This window comes from Ruditapes philippinarum, unplaced genomic scaffold (genome assembly GCF_026571515.1).
Source record: "Ruditapes philippinarum isolate M1 unplaced genomic scaffold, ASM2657151v2 ctg517_1_1_1_1, whole genome shotgun sequence".
In the NCBI taxonomy this organism is placed as follows: domain Eukaryota; kingdom Metazoa; phylum Mollusca; class Bivalvia; order Venerida; family Veneridae; genus Ruditapes; species Ruditapes philippinarum.
In genome coordinates, this window is record NW_026862442.1 from 300,228 (window position 1) to 321,135 (window position 20,908).

General features: G+C 32.6%; 2 protein-coding genes across 2 annotated transcripts; one reads left to right on the plus strand and one right to left on the minus strand.

The window, feature by feature from the left end:
• Positions 1–50: 50 nt before the first annotated feature.
• On the minus strand, positions 51–5,098 carry LOC132719084 (guanylate-binding protein 1-like). The gene is made up of 6 exons (XM_060702829.1): positions 5,030–5,098; positions 3,632–3,810; positions 2,856–2,983; positions 2,561–2,670; positions 526–953; positions 51–328 (listed from the first exon to the last, which is right to left on the minus strand). The coding sequence occupies exons 1-6, from the start codon at positions 5,050–5,052 to the stop codon at positions 51–53; spliced, it is 1,146 nt and encodes a 381-aa protein (XP_060558812.1). The 5' UTR covers positions 5,053–5,098.
• A 9,655-nt stretch (positions 5,099–14,753) lies between these two features.
• Positions 14,754–15,958, plus strand: LOC132719089 (L-xylulose reductase-like). The gene has a single exon (XM_060702833.1). It carries the CDS (start codon positions 15,033–15,035, stop codon positions 15,558–15,560), a length of 528 nt encoding a protein of 175 aa, XP_060558816.1. The 5' UTR covers positions 14,754–15,032; the 3' UTR covers positions 15,561–15,958.
• Positions 15,959–20,908: the final 4,950 nt, after the last annotated feature.

Genomic DNA, 20,908 nt, shown 5'->3' on the forward strand with positions numbered 1-20,908 from the left:
TTTAAGCATGCAAATGTTTAGTCCAGCATTTACTGGAGCATGAATGTTACTTAAACTGCATTTTTTTCATATTTTTCTGAGTTGAACACAGATTCATGCCGCAGTTTTGAAAGTGCACCCTTTTGTATTTCTTGATAAAGATTTTCGAAATCATTGGTCTTCAGGACTGGTAGTTCAATCATTTTTAGTTTTTCCGCGAACTCTTTTACAGCTACGGCTGCCATACGTTCGTTTTCCAAATTTGCAACAGCCATGAATGCGTCATCGACAACAGGAACGGCTCCGTTTCGTATTGCGTTTACATATGTCTCGATAAGAGTCGAAAACACTGTTTATACAAAATAAAACAAAACAAATAAATTTATATGCGGTTCTGTAAGCTTAAATCTCGCTCTTTCTCTTAAAGCAATATAGTTCTTTATTAGTTATTTTGTCTTGAACTACCTGAAAACACTTTGATTTAGATTTAATGCATATGAGTTACATTAACAGAAAGCATCAATATCAAAGTATAGTTGTAATTACTTCTTCCGTTGACTGGCTTGCTGTTAAGGAGCACCTTGCTCTCGCATGCGTACATGTAATCTAAAAACAACTTAGTTTCTTCAATAAATTCGTCGGACAGTGCTTCCAATGGAATGCATTCTAACTGCTGCAGAACTTTTCTTCCACCTGGCCGATCAAAAACAAAGCACTTGCGCTTACAAAAATATTTCAGAATACATTCCCTTGGTCTGTTATATTTATTTATTGTACTATCGTCTCCTTGCTTCAGTTTAAGACAATCTTCAAGATAGACATCGGGAGTGATTTTATTGCCATCTTTTTCTAGCTCTAAAGAAAAATCTCTAAGACAAAGAACAAAAGTTGGGAGAATCATTCTAAGTTGTTCGTCATCGACGCTTTCTGTCCTGTTCTGGAATCTGATATTTTTCGACATTTCTGTTATAAATCTTTAGGTACAATGTAAGTAAAATAACCAATTTAATAACACTTATGTCATTTGGTTTTGACTATAAAAATGAGTTAAGTTACATGAAAGTGAAACTTTCCAAAAGAATGAAAACAGCACATTGACTACAACTGTTATACCACACGAAGCTTGTTATGAAAAAGGAGAGTTATGATTGTCCTTGATAGCTTAAATGAAGCTCTAGTCTAGAAGATTTTAAAAAAGATTTACCCTTGTTTCCTAGAGTAATAAATCAAAGTAAAAAGTGACCGCAAGGCGAGACCAATTAAGACAATTGTTTTGAACAAACTTGATATAAGTCTTCACAACATTAATCAAATATCTTAGCACTAGGCATTGAGGTTTTGATATTTTAAAAGGTTTCCTTCATGAAACTATGTAAAATGAAGTAAACAATGGGCCGGGGTCATGGAAGGATGAGTGATGGAATTACGACGAATCGCCAACGAAAATAATAAAAGCTCATCGTGTGATCAGGTGAGATGTTTTTGGAATTGATTCCTATATTTGAAATGACACTGTTTTGGAATAAAAAAAACACACACAAAAACAAGAATTCCGTGTTATGAAAAATATAAATGATACCTAGAAATGAAATAAAAGAAAAATAAATAAGCAAAACGACAAGTATATAAAATCAGTGAATAAAAAAAAATATCTGTTTTTTTTTAATTTACCTTTCATGCGCTAAAATGGAAATCAAACCGATAAGGAAATTGATAAAATGTACGTAGGAATAAGGTTCTTGATAGACTATTATATGTTATTTTGGTTTTGGAGTTATATATATGTGGATATATTACCTGTCAAGATTTAATATCACCCGAGCCGTTAGGCGAGGGTGATATTTTATCTTGGCAGGTAATATATCCACATATATAACTCCAAAACCAAAATAATAATTTTATTACCCTTCCCCTGCCGAGTTAAGACGATTTGATTTTAAAATAAATCATTGATACTTCAAATGAAACGTCGATATAAGATTCCCTTTAGGGTACCCCTTCATCACTACATGACGTCACCTAAATACATGACGTATTTTCTTTCGAACATAACGAATGTAAACAAGAGAAAAGGAGTAGTCTGTTGAACGCACTTTTTTGGAATTAATATCAAGCTTTCACAAGGTCATATTTGTTTTCAATACTGTTGAGAAAATGTATGATTACTCTTTTTTGGTAAATATTTATCATTTGACAGTTAAAAAGTGCTTGTACATCGGAATTTACTTCGCGTAGAATCAAACCGTACGCGCGTTAAGAACGTGGGGTACCCAACGGGGAAATTTAGTGTGTATATTACCCGTCTGGCTCGGTAATATCAATTTCTTTCGGGTGATCAATATCCAATCAAAAAGGCTGACAAAATCTGGAAGGGTAATAAATAGTTATATGATGGTTGTATACAATTAACCCTAGTCCAGCGGTTCGACTTATATATGTAAACAACCGTAAATATAGGGTCATATAACCTGTCAAACATTTTAATAACTAACAAGGTGGAGTAGTTTGGTAGAAGGCCTTTGAAAAGTCAATCGCAATTTCGCAACTACGTTAGTACCGGGAACATTATAATAAAGGATACGTCAGTTTATCTACAGCATCTTGGTTGAAGGTTGACATCATGTTATAGACTAAGACATTACATAGCAGCACCACAAGCGTAAAAATTCTGTTATCATGATCCTTGTCGCCCTGTAGAAAATTTGATATATGATCATGATCAGTATCAAAGAGGAAAAAGACTAAACAATTGTTGTCTAAATGTTACTGAACATCAAATAAGTAATTCTTTATTTTCTTTACAAATTATAATTATGTGCATGTGTGGTTAGGAATTGTAATGTTTGTTTTGATTATAATCAATTCATATACCATACCTTCGAAACGTCTCCTAAACCCTCTGTATCTAGCAAGACAAGAACAGTGTTGTCTTTACGTGGATGATCCTTACACCATATCCAGATTCCCTTTGTTTTGGACTCTATAGTCTTTCCAAGCGGAAACCCTGACAGAATACAACGTTTTGCTTTCAAAATATATTGAAGTGGCGATGCAATTTCCAAAAACTACAAATATCGATTCACGGGTTAATGTAAGAACACGAAAAAACTTTATTAAATCATCTCTTGTGTAGCAGAAAAGACTCATGTCTCATTCGAAATCACCAAAATAAATGGACATATATTATATATTGCATTAATCATCATAGAATTGACAATTGCAAAGGTAGTGCATTTACTTAATTTATCGGGACTTTCCCTTTCTGGAATGAATAAAAAATATGGAAAAGGTGTATCCCTCGGAAGCAAAGAAAATAACAAGTATATGCAGATGCAGACTCAGTTTGATTGATGTTTTTCATGAGCGTAAAGGGATACATCCGTCACACCCGCTAATAACGGTTTAATCGGTATTCAATCTTCAGCATTTAATGTGCCGGAATCAGTAATTCCGATGGTCCAGAAAAAATATAACGACAGTAAAGTGAAGTACGGGGCAACTTTTACAGCCTCGCCACACAATGATTGATACCTTCAGTGCTGAATAATATGATGTTGTTTTTTTTTTGTGTGTACCGCCTAATCTATTTACCTTATTTACCCCATTCACCTCAAAATAGTTACCCATTGTGTAACACATCTAAAGATTTTACCGTTCGAAGAGTTTGCAAGCCGGTTCATTAGGTATGATTTTCCAGTCCTGTATAGCCCAGTAATCGCCAATATCACAAGTTGTTTATCAATCTCTTGAATTTGCTTCAGTATTTCCTCTTCAACTTTGAATTGTCCATTATCATCTGTACTTACTAAGCACTTTGGCGCTTCAAAAATACTAAATAGATAATTGAAATTATAAATTCTTACGTTACCAGTGTTATAACTTTATCTTAAACAGAACATATTTATAAGGATCAAGTGAACATAATTATATTTCGCTCAAGCCATTGTTAAAATAAAAAGAGCATTTAATAATGATAACACAAAACGTTCTATTTAAAAAAATGTATTAACAATATGATTGGGTTTTGCAAAAATTTTGTCATTATTTGCTTTTTTAACTCTTGGGTTTTTAAACGCTCAAATTTTACTTGAATAATGTGTCGGGTATTTTAAAAGTTCAAAAATTTTCTTGTCAAATTGCTTTGAAATGGGTTTTGATAAAATATTTGAGAATTTTCGAAATTCTAATGTGTACCCTAAAAGGCTTCAGTAGGCTTGATATAGATTCATTTCCCAAAACATTATTTTTGAAAAAATTCAAATATAGTCCTCAAGTCATTTTAACACCTCATTGCGCTCTATTTTAAGTGATAAAGGATTTTGAAGTTGTGAAATTATCTGCCAAAGGTGATAACCTATCTGGTAGCCTATAAACTCTGAACCATCCTAATGTTAACTGTCCTCGAACAAGATATAAGACTGTCAATAAGACAAATAGCAAGGTGTACAGGCAAATCAGATGCCAATATGCACACAATTCTTAACAAGTGTTTGTACTTTAAAAAAGGCTGTCACTAGGTATATAGTCGGTTTGCACAGCGATTAATGAAAGAAGCAATGCTTTAAATGTGTCCAGATATTTTTAAGAAAATTTAAGAGCTGGGACAGTGTGGTTACTTGTATCAGAAGCCAAGATTGTTGGACATGTTTCTACAAGTAAATGGGACAGTTCTTCAAATATTTTCCATCTGGCCATACAGCCACTATATGTGCTATAAAACTTTTGAAGAAATATAAGCAAAGTATGTTCAGTGATATGGGCTCGTCTTACAAGTGAGACAGTGTTAAAGAAACTCCAAAGAGGACTTAAATAAGTTAAAAAGATCTCTTTGCAGTCTCATACATCATACCCAAACACACACTGAAGCAAGTTCATATATCTGCTGTTAAAATTGGATATAAGGTTTGTTACAATAAAAAGGTTTTGATCAAAGCATGTAAGAAACGGATCATGTAAGAAGTCCGTATCTTTATTTTTGCCCGCCCTTCGTATAAAATATGATAAACTGAGTTGAAAAGAGTATAAAAGTGAAACATCTGAAGAAATTTACCTCATGTGTTTATCCTCGTTCATTGTCGTGTTAGATTAGTAAGTTTGATAAAATACCAATCTCCTGTAAACAAGTGACAAATTGTTTAAAGCTGCTATCCCATACATTGTAGTTCGGGGGTTTTTGAAATAAATTGTCATCAAAAGATATAATTTGGGCAAAGGCTCGTATATCTATATGGAACTAGCTGATTAATGTCTTGTCCGACGAAAAAAAATCTCTTAGTAAGATTTGCAATGTTTATAATGCAGAAATTATTAACCTTTGCAACGCTTTATTTTGTAAATATTGGCTTAATTTATAAATACACCCGTTAACTGTTTGCACTTAGATTCGTTGGTTGCGGATAGAAAAGCTGTGCTCTTTATCCTGCAATCAATTTCTTTACAATATATCATATAAAAGAAGAGACAAAAACAAGAGGTACATATCCCGGAAATTCGGTTTAAAACTGACATTTATGTAGTCGGTTCTTCCTTCATCAAACTGTCCTGCTGGCTTCATGTTAACGGGCGTGATAATAGGGGGTGCTAATATCTGTGTCAAGTGAGACATGACAACCTTTAGGTCACAATTATCTCGTTGAAACTGCAAAATTTACTTCTATGCATATTTAATAACTCTTCACAAGATTTGGTAAGACATCCATGGCACTGTAAAAGTCATTCTTTCCCAAACAAATGTAAAAATATCAAGATATGTTGTTGGTGTAGAGTGTACCTCTTCAAAGTTTATGCAAATTATTTCATGTGAATACAAATGAGAAGCCTGAGATTTCAATCATAAATAAGCCTTTGATTTGTGCATAGTGTACCTATCCGAGCAAAGTTTAAGCATACTATTTCATTGGGCTCCAAATGAAAAACGCGTGATTTTAATCTGAAATAAGCTTCCGAGCTTAATTTGTGATCCTTGCTGGTTCTGACAATTCTAGAGCAATTGATGACAAAATATTTACATGATCACTTAAATGAAGACAATGAAGTTAAAAGATTGTATTTTATTTTATGCTTTTCAGTGGATTACTAATTTATCCGTGAAAATTATATTTGATAAATTCACTGTGAAAATTATCAAGATATGATTTCACGTCTTTTCAATGACGAAACTATTTTTTAAAGATTTTCCCCATGTGGCACCTCAATTTTACTTTTCCTGACAATTCTGACAATGTCAGGCTGTTTAGAGAAAGTAAAGCTGAAATTAATAAATAACTTTATTGTCAAAAGTAATAAAAAGAAGAAAACTTACTTTTATTCATTCAAATTACCAATCACCAAATATCGTCTCTAATTATTTTGTTTCATTTTACAGTCTGAAAAATTCATTCCTTCCATAAGCAAAACTGCTCTTGATGACTTTTGGGCATATTTAAGTACCCTACGAGCAATAACTGTGGTATGCTTTATGTAAACTTGAAATGCAATGACAGCCATCAGCCCGAAGAATAAGTAAACAACCCAGCGTTCGTAAGAATTCCAAGTTTTCCAATTTTCCTAGCCGATTTTTGAATTTCCACATCTGTCCACACTTATTTATTGTCTATTACATGAATAATATCACCGCCATTTTACGTTGATTGTCGAACTTATTTTTCAGCCCAAGACTTCTTGTATTTTATGAGAAATTCGACTAATACATATAATGTACATAATAGAGACTACCAGTTGGGAAAACAAATTTTAATATTAACGTTAATATTAAGGAAATTTCGTTTTAACTTGTTTTTAAGCATAAAATAAAAAGAAAATGTGCTTGTTTGTTGTGTAAGATGTAATTTTATTTCATCTCGTGAACTTTAAAAATATTCTCACTCGTGGGCTACTCGTGAGATTGCTGTTTTTAAAGCCCACTCGATGAAATAAAATTTCATCTTACACACAAACAAACAAATATCCTTAACATTTTAAGAAAATAAATCTACTACCTTTAACCGCCCTATATGTACAAGCGTAAGTGTATGTATTTAAATATTAGATAATTAACTGCTATCCCATACATTGTAGTTCGGGGGTTTTTGAAATAAATTGTCATCAAAAGATATAATTTGGGCAAAGGCTCGTATATCTATATGGAACTAGCTGATTAATGTCTTGTCCGACGAAAAAAAATCTCTTAGTAAGATTTGCAATGTTTATAATGCAGAAATTATTAACCTTTGCAACTCTCTATTTTGTAAATATTGGCTTAATTTATAAATACACCCTTTAACTGTGTGCACTTAGATTCGTTGGTTGCGGATAGAAAAGCTGTGCTCTTTATCCTGCAATCAATTTCTTTACAATATATCATATAAAAGAAGAGACAAAACAAGAGGTACATATCCCGGAAATTCGGTTTAAAACTGACATTTATGTAGTCGGTTCTTCCTTCATCAAACTGTCCTGCTGGCTTCATGTTAACGGGCGTGATAATAGGGGGTGCTAATATCTGTGTCAAGTGAGACATGACAACCTTTAGGTCACAATTATCTCGTTGAAACTGCAAAATTTACTTCTATGCATATTTAATAACTCTTCACAAGATTTGGTAAGACATCCATGGCACTGTAAAAGTCATTCTTTCCCAAACAAATGTAAAAATATCAAGATATGTTGTTGGTGTAGAGTGTACCTCTTCAAAGTTTATGCAAATTATTTCATGTGAATACAAATGAGAAGCCTGAGATTTCAATCATAAATAAGCCTTTGATTTGTGCATAGTGTACCTATCCGAGCAAAGTTTAAGCATACTATTTCATTGGGCTCCAAATGAAAAACGCGTGATTTTAATCTGAAATAAGCTTCCGAGCTTAATTTGTGATCCTTGCTGGTTCTGACAATTCTAGAGCAATTGATGACAAAATATTTACATGATCACTTAAATGAAGACAATGAAGTTAAAAGATTGTATTTTATTTTATGCTTTTCAGTGGATTACTAATTTATCCGTGAAAATTATATTTGATAAAATTCACTGTGAAAATTATCAAGATATGATTTCACGTCTTTTCAATGACGAAACTATTTTTTAAAGATTTTCCCCATGTGGCACCTCAATTTTACTTTTCCTGACAATTCTGACAATGTCAGGCTGTTTAGAGAAAGTAAAGCTGAAATTAATAAATAACTTTATTGTCAAAAGTAATAAAAAAAGAAGAAAACTTACTTTTATTCATTCAAATTACCAATCACCAAAATATCGTCTCTAATTATTTTGTTTCATTTTACAGTCTGAAAAAATTCATTCCTTCCATAAGCAAAACTGCTCTTGATGACTTTTGGGCATATTTAAGTACCCTACGAGCAATAACTGTGGTATGCTTTATGTAAACTTGAATGCAATGACAGCCATCAGCCCGAAGAATAAGTAAACAACCCAGCGTTCGTAAGAATTCCAAGTTTTCCAATTTTCCTAGCCGATTTTTGAATTTCCACATCTGTCCACACTTATTTATTGTCTATTACATGAATAATATCACCGCCATTTTACGTTGATTGTCGAACTTATTTTTCAGCCCAAGACTTCTTGTATTTTATGAGAAATTCGACTAATACATATAATGTACATAATAGAGACTACCAGTTGGGAAAACAAATTTTAATATTAACGTTAATATTAAGGAAATTTCGTTTTAACTTGTTTTAAGCATAAAATAAAAAAGAAAATGTGCTTGTTTGTTGTGTAAGATGTAATTTTATTTCATCTCGTGAACTTTAAAAATATTCTCACTCGTGGGCTACTCGTGAGATTGCTGTTTTTAAAGCCCACTCGATGAAATAAAATTTCATCTTACACACAAACAAACAAATATCCTTAACATTTTAAGAAAATAAATCTACTACCTTTAACCGCCCTATATGTACAAGCGTAAGTGTATGTATTTAAATATTAGATAATTAACTGCAGCATCCTTCTAACCAGATAACTTGGCCAACGTCTAAAGTTTAAGAAGACATATATTTGCCCTAGTTTACCCTTGATAATCTTATCTGACACTTGCTAACTGTAGCAGCAAGTGTATGCGAAATAAATAAAGCTGGATTCATAATCAACAATGATACAAAATGATATATTTGTACGTAAAAAGAGCATATACGATGTTGCATAAGCTTTTGGAATATTGAATTAGTAGTAACAATCCATGTACCGACTGAATATTTGTTCTGGGTTTTCCCATGCAGATAACGTTTAAGAGACTTCAATATTGATAAAGATAAAAAATGAGTCACAAACAGTATAGAGTCCTGCTCAATGATAGCAAAAGCCAGTTTCCTTCGGTTCCAGTACCTTAAGTGTAATCCAATGGTGTGATAAATTGTCTCTGAACTAACGAGAGTTTATCAAGCAAATGATGAAATTGTTGAAAAAGACAGAAAACTACAGAGTGTCTCGCACTTTAAGAAAGTATTCGCCAACAGGTCTGCCAAATATATATTAAAATAGCCTCTTACCATAAAATTACAGGCATTTTCCAAGATTGTCCCAAAATACGCCCATTAATTTGAATCTAAAATTAGATCTAGTAAATTAATTATTTTTTTGATATTGTCCGACAATACATGAGAGATTTAATCCGATTCGGCTATATATTTTTTTTCAATAATTCTAGGAGAAGAGTTTGTGAGATGACCAGACAAATGAATTAAACTGAGCTTTTACATGCATTACTGTGATTCAGAAAGCTCTCACACAGTCACCATTGTAACAGTAAGATCGGATGTTTGTTTCAATTCAAAAACAGCTTCAGATGTCCATTGGTTGTAACCAAGGAGCATTCAACGTGACACATACATGCCATCCCGACATATGATTCCTTAGAAAAAAACATGTGCACCGTGTCAGTAAACTTATATCTATATACATAAATTCCATGACATTCATTGCTGACAAAAACATGTTTTAAGTTATTTGATGCCAATGACTTTTGATGACTATTGCTGCTTTTAGTGGTATGGAAAAAGATTATGAACTCATGTTGGTTTTTTGTTGTTGTTAACGCATATGTTTGTTACTACTTACTCTGTTAGCCATAACCTTATCAGGGGCCATTTAACTATTTCAAAAAATTCTCTAGAAAAAAAAAACCTACCAAAAGGAAAGCATTCCTCTTGAAGATTTGGAAATATCGATCCATCTTTTTACGGAACATGTGAAGGAGTATTGATACCCATGAAGTAAAATTCACTTTCTCTGCTGCTTGCTTTAATATGAAAGCCCGGACTGAGTCATCCAGTGACAGTTTTACCCTCGTATTGTATATGAATAAATATGCAATCAAGCACATGTTGATTTTATTTTAATACTACTCTGACGTCCTCAAAATCTTTATGTTAAACAGTTAGTGCATTAACCCTATTACTATTAATTGTGAAAACCATATTCACTTGTTTCAAGACTTATTACTCTTTTCTTTTTACATATAATGTTTAAATAAATATAACGTTTTGTATAAATAAAGTAGGTAACAGTTAATTAAATTTAAGATTTATATGTGGATAATATAACGAAACAAGGGCATCACTGATAACTATCATAATGTCAACAATTTATCTTATTGTGATTATATAATATTTAATCACTTTACCTAGTTATAAAATCAACTTAGTTTACATACTAAACCTGTGTCACAAAACATTCATGTATTGTTTCACGGTGCACAGATTGACATCGTAAGGATAGGATAGGGTTTATTAAACAGACTTGACGGCAGGTAGAATGTTGGACAGTGAAATAGGCGAAACGGAATCGAATTTCGGAAGGTGCGAGTCACTTTAGTTGTAGTTGATCATGACAAGTAATTTATGGTCAAACACATTGTACCCTTGCACTTGTATGTACAGTAGTTATTAGTTCTTTGCCAAAGTGAAGGTTATTAGTACATGTATTGGTAGACTGCTTAGCAGACTGTCAAGGAATGACATTCATGTCATTTCTGACAACCACTAGGTATCTGTCAAGTATTCCTTGGAGCTTGGTATAAAAATTATCTCAGCTATTTTTTACATTTTTTTATTTACTTTGTGTTGATTAATTTACTAAATGCTCCACTTGCTTGGTATGAATCGTACTCTGTTGGATTGACTGAATCTATACGTCTGGCAAATATCAGTACAATAATTTGTGTTCTGTAGTCCTGCAGGAGTTCATCTTACTTCGCTCATGTCCAGTAGCTCCAACCAATTAAAAACTACATGTCTACCTTGGGAATCGTGACAGTACGTACATCATTTTAGACATTCCCTATTTTGTGCGTGAAAAAATGTTAATTTTAAGATACTTTATCAACATTAAATAACTCTATTATTGCAAATGTTCCGTCGTGTATCGGAAAGTAACATGTTAGTAATATGAATAACTTTTGTTCGTCGTCGTTGTTGTCGGCTTCCTGCAAAATCTAAAATGTAGCCCAATGTTCAAACATTATAAAAATTATTAACATAAAACTTGGACACAGTACCATTTTCAAGAGTGCCAGAGAGGTAGAAAAGTAAAACTTACATGTGCTTTATTTCATATTTACTCATATACAATTCGAGTTTAAGCTGCACACGGTGCATTTGTTAGACAATGGACATAATTCCGAAAGCTATATTTTGGACTTATATCCCTTTTTAACTTAAAAGTTTTTGTCAAAGTGGTAATTTTTGCAGACGAGTATTATTACCGCAAACAGTGCTCTTGTTTTAAATGTTTACAACTGTAATTATTGTCTTTCTTTACGGTAGGCTGATTTTACTGATCTTAATTCTAAATATGTTATACATTTATTTATATATACAGTACATCTTGTTGTTACATGCTGAGGTCAAAGTATCTTCACATGATTTAAACAACTAGTAATCGCGCATAATACAAAGCGCTGATTAAAAGTCTTATGTTTCATATTTAGTTTAGATACGTGTTTGTAAGTCGGAACGGTTGAAATTAAATCTGTCTGCGTCGCGCGTGACAGATTGATATACTTTTTGCTGACTTTATAAACACTGACCTAGTTACGGTTGACATTTAACAAAGTGCAAGTGATACACTGATTTAGAAAGTCTGTGCTGATTAAAAACATTGAATGTATAAAAGAATTTGCAAAAATGGAACGATTTTATGGGACAAAAATAATTTCAACCTCAAATAAATATAAAGTTCCATTTATGTGTTATGTTATCAAAACATAATATGGCTAGATATCAAAAGATGCAATGGTATTGCGCAATTAAATAGTAGCAAATTAAACTTTTCCTGTATTATATGTTTTGAAATAAAAAAAGAAAAAGAAATTTATTTCATCAAGACAATCCAAAGTGAATTGTTACTGTTACGTGCATGGGATGGCTGTTATATAGAAATGATTGGTACAATAAACATTAATTATAGGTATATATTTTTTCTTATGGCTTCTTTGCCAGTTGATTGGTTACAAATGATTAGAAAATGATTTGTTCAAACGTTTAAATCAATTTTAATTAAAATAGTGTTTATAACAGTAACGTACTTTTATAGATGATATTTACTTGATAAAAATGAGGCTATTTAATATATATAATAACTACTTGTATATCGAGTTTTCAATGCTTTAGTATTAACAATTACACCTATCGCACTGTTAAATAGACTTCATAAATAATCCAAGAATCCAAGTAATTAATCTGAAATATGAGATAATAATTTTTGTGATGTTCACACTTCGGCAGCTGGACAGAGACTGACTGCCCATAGCTTTGAGCTGTGTGTTTGTGTGCGTGTGTGCGTGCGTGCGTGCGTGCGTGTTTTATGTGAAATAAGGGTCCATCCGCCATTTCGGACACTGAGAGTACACAGACCACGGGCATGTCACCAATCATATCCATAAAGTGTTAAGTTACCAGGCGGTGACTTATTCATTTTGAATCCTGAACTTCACTGAATGTGACTAAATATATGTTGTTGTTTTTTTTTGTTGTTGATTTTGGTTTGTTTGTTTGTTGTTTTCTTTTTATTTGTTGTTGTTGCTGTTGTTTCTTTGCCAAAATAAAAAAATCAAGTATACCGAACCCTGTACGTTCATATGGGACTGGCATGTTTGGTTTGTTTTGTTTTTTTGTTGTTTTTTTTTTGTTGTTGTTGTTTTTTTGGGGGGGGGTTTCGTTGTTGTTTTGTTGTTGTTGTTTTTTATCATTATTATTATTTTCTTTTTCAATGTCATTTTTATAATTCAAAAATTCAACAATAATAGGAATAAAACAATTGTCAAGTAGTACAACTACAAAACTAAACATGCACAAGAAGGAACAATATTTTTCATGAACGAAAAAAGGCAGCTGGACAGAGACTGACTGCCCATAGCTTTGAGCTGTGTGTCTGTGTGCGTGTGTGCGTGTGTGCGTGCGTGCGTGCGTGTTTTATGTGAAATAAGGGTCTATCCGCCATTTCAGACACTGAGAGTACACAGACCACGGGCATGTCACCAATCATATCCATAAAGTGTTAAGTTACCAGGCGGTGACTTATTCATTTTGAATCCTGAACTTCACTGAATGTGACTAAATATATGTTGTTGTTATTTTTTGTTGTTGATTTTGGTTTGTTTGTTTGTTGTTTTCTTTTTATTTGTTGTTGTTGCTGTTGTTTCTTTGCCAAAATAAAAAAGATCAAGTATACCGAACCCTGTACGTTCATATGGGACTGGCATGTTTGGTTTGGTTTTTATTGTTTTTTTTTGTTGTTGTTGTTGTTGTTTTTTTTTGGGGGGGGGGGTTTCGTTGTTGTTTTGTTGTTGTTGTTTTTTATTATTATTATTATTTTCTTTTTCAATGTCATTTTTATTATTCAAAAATTCAACAATAATAGGAATAAAACAATTGTCAAGTAGTATAACTACAAAACTAAACATGCACAAGAAGGAACAATATTTTTCATGAACGAAAAAAGGCTTCTGTTCCATCTTTCTTTTATATTCTCTAATTATTGATGATATTTAGAATATATTCAATTCTATCATTCGCAACCCTAGCAGACATCAAATGTTTATTCATTCGATTTTTCACGATAGTAAATGTTTTCTTTCGTCATATGCAGTATCCGTTTAAACAGACGGTTTTCAACATTGTTCGTTTTCCGGGTATACTTATTATTATAGTTATACACCTTAGCTAGTATATTATGTAGCTTTAATATAATATGTTGTCTTATTTTTTTTATTATACTCGTGTTCAATGGTCTTTGTATTGAAATGCGTTATAATTCCTTGTTTATTTATATTTAAGCTTATTATGTGATATGAATTAATTTGCTTTATGATTCATTTTTTAATTTAATTTGTAAATTTTTTTATGAACTTAAGCACTGTGGTACGAATTTGGCGAGCTATTTCCAGTGGCCGATCCAAAAGTGTCTTTTTGTTTATTGTCACTACTCCAAGTTTATATATGGATGATTCTATTTCTACTATCAAACAAATGTGGCATAATAGTTTTAATATCGCATAAGCGGCAATAATCAGTAAACATAAGAAATTTATAATGACATTATTTCTTTCGCATGTTCAACCGAATTTTGTCACATAGCACATGAAATATTGCATTTTGTGATGTTCACTTTTTGACATACATTTCGATCTTTCATGCAAACCGAAAAAAAAACATTCTCTACTTAAAACGAAAAATGCTTTTAAAACATTTGTTGAATACATGCATGTTATATGACACATTTATGCACACAGTATTGATAAAACACGCAGACCGAGACGGGTGGTGCATATTAATTACCAAAAACTACTTGACATTATACTCAGCATGCACTCGATACAGGACATAAAAATGGCAGCGCAGTTGAATTTATTTGGAAAAAAATTTTAGTGACGGGTGCAGGAAGAGGTATCGGTCGAGCCATTTCTATCGCTCTAACTAAACAGGGAAGCAATGTTTACGCGTTAAGCCGAACACCATCCTCGTTAGAATCGCTTGTTAAAGAACATAAATCAATCGTGCCAATCGTTGGAGATGTAAATGATTGGGAGGATACTAAAAGAAAAATTGAAGATTTGAAAGTGATGGATGGACTAGTAAATAATGCCGGAATAATAAACGAATACACAGGATTTCAGTCGTTAACCAAACAACAGTTGTGTACATATTTGGAAACCAATCTGCTCGGTGCTATCAACGTCACAAAAGTTGTCGCGGAGAAAATGATCAAAGAAAGAAAACCAGGATCTATAGTGAATGTTTCGAGTATGTCCAGTATAAATATTCTTTACGGTGGAATAATGCCTTACGTTATATCAAAGGCAGGGCTTGATGCAGCAACGCGACAGTTTGCTTACGAGCTTGGACCATATAACATTAGAGTTAACTCAGTCAATCCGAGTCTAGTTTCCGGAACAGACATGACAGATGGGATTGTGAAAAGTAATCCACAGCTTCGTGATAGTACTGAATACAGAACGCCAATGAAAAGGCTTGTAGGAATTGATGATGTCTCTGGTGCCGTGGTTTACTTTCTCAGTGATCTTTCTTTAATGGTGACGGCAACTTGTCATATATTGGACGGCGGTATTACAAACTGCATAATTGTCTAGACATATTTATCACATACCCGTGCCGCTTTTGCGAATCCGTAAAAATGGTTTTACACGGCCGTGTATATATTTTGACGTGACGTCATTTTCATTATAATAAACATTATTATTATAAACATTCAGCGTTATACTATAGTCGCGCAAATGAAAAATGGTTATTTTCACTTCTGACCATCTTTGTTTTTGGTATGTGATAAAAAGAATAATAAATTCATGTAAGTTCATTACTAAATTTATTGAACTCGTAAAAAGAAATAATATTATATTCGCCAGAGGCTCGCATAATATGATTTTATTCAGCTTGTTCAATAATTTCAGTATTTAATATCCTTTATGTAAGGGCTTGAATATAGAATTATAATTATAGTCATGTACCTATTTACAAGGACATATAATCTAAAAAAGGCATTATGATACAATTTTCATTTTGTAATGTTTGTATATTTCATGATAATAAATTATATTTTGAGAGATTTTATTGTTGGTTTCTGTTTTGGCTGTGTAATTGTTGTAAAAACGGGGGGGGTGATTTCTAGTCCAAATTCTTTACTTCTTATACGATATGTCTTTTCAGTGGTTTAATATATCACATAAATGACGAATTTTTAAATATATGGATATCACTTTTGAAGACATACGTGAGATACATTGTAAACATACGTAACCATTGATCAGTCAAGGTGTTTTATCATGCTCACAGTACAAAAATCTGGAAACAAAGTGATCCCTCGGAGGCATTAATCACAATAAAATTACAAGAGAATTGCAGACTCGGTTTAATTGAGTCTGTACATACAAGCCTAGGTTTCATAACGTAATAACAAAGTGTTTGTAGAAACTTTATATCACATATTTAATATGCGATGTAAGTTGTTAAGACTAGAGCAATTACTAGAAATGGGGCAACAATCTTGTTCAATGCAGGTGTCTTTTTTTATAAGTTGGTGTTTTTTGCTTTAATTTTACGAAAGCTCATTATTATCACTAAGGTCCTCGTTTGGAAAGATCATGTCTATTGATAAATACGCACTGTTACATTGCAGAATTGTCATAAAAGGAGAATGGGTTGAATTAATGTCACTCATGAATGGGCCTGCTCATTCCTGAATAGATCAGGAACACATCTTAATTGGAACAGTGTTTTGTTATCAGTTCATTGCAAATGTGATGGTAAACTGCTTGACAGACTGCCCAGGCATGGGATTCATGTCATTTCTGACAGCCACTAGGTACTCTGTAAAGTTCTAGTATTTCTTGTGGCTGGGTATACAAATTATCTTAGATATTTTTACATTTTTTATTTATTTTAGGCAGGGTGTAAATTTAAATTAGTGTTACTTTCTATAACTTAGATCAGAAAGGAAATGTTGCTTAAATTACTGAATGCTCTACTTGCAAGGCATGAACACTACTCTGTTTGAGTGACTGATTCTATTCTTTTGGCAAATCACAATGCAATAATTTGTGTTCTGTAGACTAATAATATCTGTCATATTTTGCGGTTCGGATCGGAATATCCGTCCCGAGGTGATCCGCCCATTGGGCGGTAACGAGGCTTGCCGAGTTACCGCCCATGGGCGGGTGACCGAGGGACGGATATTCCGATCCGAACCGCAAACATATGTCAGATATTTTTTCTTGCATATTCTACCATATTCCATTATATTTTAAATTCTTTATCTTAATTTTCAATGAAAATTTATATCATTAAACCGTTACTACTTTTATTCAACAGCGTATGCATTACAAAATCATTCATAACGGTAAAATGACGTCATCTTTATCGTGCCATTGTACAGCACGCGACTCATCTGGAACCCCCCATGCCAGATGAAATTTCCGGCATGGGTAAAACTAACGGAAACGCCAGTCTGATATGCAAGAAAAGCTTAGCTTTCCTGAAGAAGTCCATCTTACTTCGCTCATGTCCAGTTCCAGTAGCATTTGGTAGTTTAGCGCGGAGGAAGGTAGTCTAGTACTGGTGTAACTCTCCAGGAACGATGGTTAGGAAACTACCCGCCTATATGACTGAAATACTGTTGGAAAAATGCGTAAAATGAAACAAACAAACATCTGTTACGAGGAGCCGGATGATAAAATGTGTGTTATTTCACTACCCACTCCCCATCTTAATTTCTCAATATTTTGAAAACTTGTGTACATTTTTATGTGGATTAAAAATATTCTGTTTGGCATCAATCGGATAAAGGATAATATCAGGTAAAATGAAAACTTAAAATGCATCATCACATATTCTGACTTTTTTCAGCATGCTAATCAACCTCGATTTTCTAGATGATCAAAATTTCTTTAGTTTTAATATTCACTATTTCAACAGTAATAAGGTTGACCTCTTTATTTGCCAAAGATGTATTTCCATAATTTTTACAACAATGTCAATGTCAGGTCTGTGATCGTAAGGGGAAATTCTTAAACAATAATCTTTTCCATGCCTTTTTATGGCAAACTTTGTCACAAAGCTATAAAAGGACATCTTTTAAATATGTTTTTGAATTTCAAAAAAAATCTACTTTTTACCTTAAACTAACTTGGAATTGTCTATGAACTTCTATTATATTTCAAAGAAGGGCGATGCTCTACGCGCGAGAAAATACAACTTCCGATCGATTTTTCATTGCAACAGACTGCGTCGTAAAAAAGGTCTTTATATGTTTTACACCATGATACTGTTTGATTTTATTAGCCTGTGAATGTATTATACGGTCAATGCACCGTGTATTTAAACTTTGTATATTTTGGGAATTCGAGAGATATCCCAATAGATATGATTAAATTTCATTTGCGCTATGAAATATTTAAATAACGTTTTAGTGCCTGAAATACTTTCTAAATTTCATGTTTAATAGACCGAGTAGGTTTTTTATTTCATCATTTTTGAAGCTATAATTTTTTTAAATCTTTCTATTTTTTGTTAAAATAGGTTTACAAATTTTTGGTTTACCGTACTTTTCTTAAAAAACATATTTAAAAAATAAATATTCAAAATCCTTCGGGGTTAAAAAATAAAAATGTATTTCAATGCGGGAAAAAACCAAAACAGAAAAAGCAAAAGTTTTTCTAGGTTCAAATGCTTTATTCCCTGAGACATTTTCAAACACTCAACCCTTTCCCTTTTAAAATATTTAAAAAAAAGAGAAGTAAGTCTAAAACAATATCAATAATAGGGACCTCTCATATATTAGGCAATCACTTAATCGATTGCGCTATTTCTGATGTGTCGATGATCTATGTATTAAGCTTGTATGATTTTTCAAAATATAAGTTATATGCTCCATCACAATTCTCGTAAACTACACGGACAGAACAGAAGTTAGGTCGAATATTTAGTACTATAATTTATTCACAATTGACAAGTCAATAAAATTAGACTACACCTCTCAGTCTTTGATGTGAGGATGTAATCCCCTTTGTGCTTTATTGTAGGGCTGTCTGTATTGGAGAACAGTACCTGTAACTGTAGCTTTTTCCTTTGTACAGTGGATTTCAGGCTAATTTTGAAGCACATAATTATGTACAATTGTGCTTTATCAATAAATAATTATTTTCACCGAAAAAATATCAATTTTCAATAGAATATCGTTAACAGTTTCCTTCTATTTTGGCGTACATACGCAGGTGTTTTTTAAAGCCTTTTTAAGTGTTTAGTTTTAACTATATTCTATAAAGGGGAATCATTTAAGCATTACGAATAAAATCCAACAAAGAAAAAAAACATGATTTCAATTAAGCTGGGGTTGTCATTTGATATACAAATACCACTTTAGTCGTAATGGTATAACCTCTATTGAAAACAATACTCAGACCGTGACGAAGGTTAACCTCAACTACAAAATGAAATTAGTGTAAGCAGTGAAACTCTTGTCCATACACGTATTAAGCTGTAATACTTAGAAAAAACATAAAATGGCAGCGCAGTTGAATTTATTTGGAAAAAACATTTTAGTGACGGGTGCAGGAAGAGGTATTGGTCGTGCTATTTCTATCGGCTCTATCAACAGGGAAGCAATGTTTACGCGTTTTAAAAGCCGAACGCCATCTTCGTTAGAATCGCTTGTTAAAGAACATAAAATCAATCGTGCCAATCGTTTTTGGAGATGTAAATGATTGGAGGATACTAAAAGAAAAAATTGAAGATTTTGAAAGTGATGGATGGCTTAGTCAATAATGCTGGAATAATGAATGACATTGCACCCAGTTCATTCGCTAAACCAGACAAACAGTTGTGTGCAGTTTTGGAAACCAATCTGCTCGGTGCTATTAACTGCACAAATGTGGTCACTGAGAAAATGATCAAAGAAGGAAAATCAGGATCCATAGTGAACGTTTTCGAAGTAATTCTTACTTTGAGCACCGTTTTATGGTGGAATAATGCCTTACGTCATATCAAAAAGCAGGGGCTTGATGCAGCAAAACGCGAACAGTTTGCTTACGAACTGGGACACATGGCATCAGAGTTAACTCTGTAAATCCTGGTCTTGTTTGGGAACAGACATGACAAAATGCGAATTTGAAAAAAGCAATCCGGGCTTCGTGAAAAAATTGAATATAGAACGCCAATGAAAAAGCTTGTTAGAGCTCGATGACGTCACAGGTACCGGTGATTTACTTCCTTAGTGATCTTTCTTCGATGGTGACAGCAACTACTAACATTCATAGATGGTGGAGCCTTGAATTGCATAATTTACTAGTGCTATTTACATGCCTTTGGAGTGTAATAAGAATATTCATAAGGACTCATTTCGTTACATTTTAAGTTATAAAGATTTTAGGTCAGGTTATATGGCCCTAATATAAAACGGTCGTTCCGTAATATAAGCAGAGGATTAAAAATTCCATACAACAATTTGTATTCGTTCATATAACCTGACAGGAATATGTTAACGAATTTATAAATACAGCGATAAAAAGCAACATTTTTTTCATAAATTGACGGAAAAATGTATATAAAACTATATAAACGTGAAGACTATCCAATAATAAGTGACGTCACAAACGTGCAATATTACGAAACAAAGCATATACGGGTTGATTTACTTTTTATTTACCTACATTTAAATTGAATAAAATAGTATTATTCAAGTCATACAAAGATTGTATTTTTTGACATGAAACAAAAAAGAATGGAATTCAATGGACCTATTCGTTTTAATGTGAAACATTAGTTTCTCATTTAGTATCCGGATTATAATGGTTATGATAACTGTTAGAATCCAATGAATCCAAAAACATCCTTTTGTACAGGATGTTTGAATATAAATCAAACTGTATGAAAAATTCATTTATCAAGACAGAAAAAATTAATGTTTTTGTTATTCATTGTACAAACA